Here is a 4,049-nt window from a genome sequence, read left to right on the forward strand (position 1 = left end):
TTAGTATGTTATGTTAGTAGCCAGTGTTTGAACCCTGAACCGGATTCTCAAACTTGAGGTTGAGCTACTCTTTGGCAACATTATACTTATATATTTGTGGATATAACAAGAGCCTTTTTTTTATAGGTGAAGTATGAAGAGGCAAGTCAAATAGCAAATGATGTTGTTGGTAGCATCAGAACAGTTGCATCATTTTGTGCTGAACAAAAGGTGATGGATATGTATCAGAAGAAATGTTCAGCACCAGAAAAACAAGGTGTTAGGTTGGGACTTGTTAGTGGTATATGATTAGGTGTCTCTTTCTTTGCTCTATACTGCACAAATGCTTTCTGTTTCTACATAGGATCAATTCTTGTGCAACACAGAAAAACAACTTTTGGAGAGGTTTTCAAGGTACGACCCTTTATATTCCTCTTTTATTTTGAGAAAATAGCCGTTTTGAACTTTGAATTTGTGAGTCGTTGTTTACTATAGTCCCTGAATATATCAAAATTACAAAAACATATCTGAATGTGTCTTTTATTAGTCAATTTGATCCTCGTACATATCTTTTGTTTGTTAGTTTGATTCTCAGATGGGTCATCTGTTAGTCATCTTAACCTTTTCATCTATTGGAATGTTGTGGATTGTCAAAAAAGTGATGGGCATTGTGCATAAGCATGTCAACCTGTTTTTAATTTTATTTTTCACTGTAGATTTTTTATATGTAGCGTGGAATCTCAGGAAGTGCTAGATGCCGAAATTTCATCTCGGGTTCTGCAGTTGATCAACGTAACTGACAGTGGAGTACACAGTCAGGTATACCAACACAAACATTAGTTTATGCTTTGCTTGAGGCATGTATTATCTCTCTCTGTTTTTTTATAAAGTGTATATTAGTCCTAAAGCTATTGGTAGAAACCAAGCCAAATAGAATGAAATATTGAATATTGATTAACACATTTTTTACCGTTGATTGGTTCATTTTTCAAAATGTCGTGCACTTTTTAATAAGTGATAAATTGTGCTCACTTTTGGAAAAATGAATCAATCATAAAGAGTATGGAGAGTGAGCTTATTGCTTTTATTTCCTCATTTTATATGAGCGATTTAGGAATAGAAGCTTTTGGATACCAAAGGAAACATTTATCAACCATGAGAATCATCTGTTTTAGGACTTAATTCCGTATTTTATGTACTTCATATATATTTTCATGATAAGGGTTGCAGTAGCTGTAAATAGATTGTTAAACCTGCTGTATATGGTATTGTTTTTTGTGCAAAAATTAGCCAATGAAAGTTAAAAATAGATTGTTAAACCTGCTGCATATAGATTGTTAAACCTGCTGTATATGGTATTGTTTTTTGTGCAAAAATTAGCCAATGAAAGTTAAAAATAGATTGTTAAACCTGCTGCATATAGATTGTTAAACCTGCTGTATATGGTATTGTTTTTTGTGCAAAAATTAGCCAATGAAAGTTAAAAATAGATTGTTAAACCTGCTGCATATAGATTGTTAAACCTGCTGTATATAGATTGTTAAACCTGTTGTATATCGTATTGTATTTTGTGCAAAAATTAGCCAATGAAAGTTAAAAATAGATTGTTAAACCTGCTGTATATAGATTGTTAAACCTGCTGTATATGGTATTGTAAATCAGCAAATGAAAGTTAAATCAAAGGAGAAACTAATATGGGGGCAATTTTGGAGTTTCCTGTTGAGTAGGGACAATTAATGAATGTTTTTCACAAGCTTTATCTCTTCTTTGATTCATACTGAGTTATATTTATAATTTATTTGACCTTATCCAGCAAATAATTTGCTGAACTGTTATCAAAATTATGCACTTTACTTTATGGAATTTCAGACTGCCTTGTTATAAAAATTCTGCCTTGTTATCAAATTTAAGACTGCCTTGTTATCAAAATTCAGCATGTTCTACACTTTGAGTGCTAAATTCTGCACTTTCAGTTCTAAGTATTGTTTTGATTGTAAACTAATTTTTTTTTTTTTTTATGATTATGCTAGTCAAAATTTGTTGTCGATGATAAAGACAACAAAAAATATATCCTTTCAAGCCTTGGAAAGAAATGGCGAGATGCACGATGTAGGTTGTTTAAGAAATTTTATAAGTGGGACATTTCTTTGGAGGAAAATCTACAAAATTATCCACGTTCTATTAATCAAGACCATTGGACTATTTTTGTCCAATACAGGCGTAAGACAGATACAGTGGTAACTATTCTTTTCTTGCGTTGTCATTTGTTTTCTATTGTTTAGTTTTTTTATGTCATTTGTTATCATTGTAGGAGAAGGCTGATAAAAATGCTGCAAATAGAGAAAAGCTAAAGATCCTTCATACATTAGGCTCTAAGACGCTTGCAAGGAAGAGGGATGAGTTGGTAGGATTTTTTCAATCTACTATTGATTGCATACTTAATTGAACATGTACTTATTACATGTGTTTACTTGTAGGAACTGAGAGATGGTCGAAAATACAGTAGGGGTGAAATGTATTCAATTTGTCATAAAAAGTCTGATGGGTCATTTGTCAACGACGAAGCCAAGGAAAAATATGTAAGTGTAAATAATAGAAGTGTTATGTAATTGTAAATATTTGTTATTGACCACCTTATAAATCAAAGATGCAACTGTTAGTTTTGGTAATAGTGAGGAATTTAGTTTGCTTTATCTGTTTGCACAGGAACAATTGCAAGCTGAAATTGGGAAGACTCCTTCTCCAAATGAAGCATTTGTTAATGTGTTTGGAAAAGAACATCCTGGATATGTTCGTTGTATGGGACTTGGAATAACACCATCACAAATTACTACATCTACTTCTCACTCTGTAAGATCGATGTCTTCCTCTGAAGCTAATGAAAAGATGGAGAAAATGCAAGCTGAAATTGATAGGCTTAAGAAAAGGGATTCTGAAGTTGATATGTTGAAGGAGCAAATTGCTTTCTTGATGCAAATGCAAAATTCTAGAGACAAACAGGTAAAATTATTTTCATAGCAAACATATTTAAAAATCTTGTGAGAGTTGTTTGTCTTTGATTAAAAATATTAATTGTGTAAAGGTTTCTTATAGCTATAAGAGAAATTTAGTTAATTAGTTTTGACAATATTTATCAATATTCATTGAGGTTAATATATACTTTTTTTTTTCAGGCAATGGACATAGAATCGCCAATAGATGGTAGACGTTCATCTGAGTCCAGCCACCAACCTGATGATCGTGGAACAACTTCATTAGGGACTAATTAGATATTTGGATGAACTTCTAAGTTTGATGGAGTTGTTTTGTATTGTTAGCTACTCCACTAATTAATGTTTTGAATATTTAAACTATTTTATTTGTTGTTTTAGTTAACTTCAATGTATGAATTGGTGTTATTTGTTTTGAAAAAATTATATAAATTGGATTTTAGGTACAATAGTTATTAATTATGTATTTAAATTATGTGGATGGTATTTATGAATATTTTTTATTTTAATTGATTAAAAATAGGAAAAAAATTGTATCATATTTTTTTATTTTAAATTATTAGGTTTGCGACGGTTCAAACTGCCTCAAAGTAAATATAGCGACGGTTGATAACTGTCGTAATTGTGCAGAAATAAATAAATTTGAGTTTGTTCTAAGTGTCGCAAAATATATTTAGAGGCGGTTGTGAACCGTCGCAGAAGTTGGCGACGGTTGGAACGACGGTTTTGTGAACCGTCGCAAAATGGCCTCGCGACGCACGAATCTGCGACAGTTGCAGAACCGTCGCAAACATCAAACTGCAACGGTTAAAACCGCCGCAAACCCTTTTTTAAACCGCCGCAAAAAGTTTTTTTTCTTGTAGTGAAATTGCTTCAAATTGGTTATATTTCTATTTTGTGTAGATTGAGTTTGTAAATTCTTCAAATAAACTCTTCTTCAATTTATGATCAAATCTTCTTCAACTCTTCATTAAATGTTGATCAATAATTCTTCAAATTTTCATTAAATGTTGATCAAATATTCTTCAAATCTTCATTAAATGTTGATCAAATATTCTTTAAATCTTCATTAATTGTTGA

At 31.5% G+C, this 4,049-nt stretch overlaps 1 protein-coding gene across 1 annotated transcript; it reads left to right on the plus strand.

Moving 5' to 3' along the window:
* Positions 1-213: 213 nt before the first annotated feature.
* On the plus strand, positions 214-3,322 carry LOC101512929 (uncharacterized). Its single transcript, XM_004514589.4, has 8 exons — positions 214-280; positions 366-393; positions 711-798; positions 2,010-2,216; positions 2,291-2,383; positions 2,457-2,558; positions 2,686-2,979; positions 3,153-3,322. Exons 1-8 carry the CDS (start codon positions 214-216, stop codon positions 3,246-3,248), a joined length of 975 nt encoding a protein of 324 aa, XP_004514646.2. The 3' UTR covers positions 3,249-3,322.
* The last annotated feature ends 727 nt before the right edge of the window (positions 3,323-4,049 follow it).

The sequence above is a fragment of the Cicer arietinum genome, chromosome 7, assembly GCF_000331145.2.
Source record: "Cicer arietinum cultivar CDC Frontier isolate Library 1 chromosome 7, Cicar.CDCFrontier_v2.0, whole genome shotgun sequence".
Lineage (NCBI taxonomy): Eukaryota > Viridiplantae > Streptophyta > Magnoliopsida > Fabales > Fabaceae > Cicer > Cicer arietinum.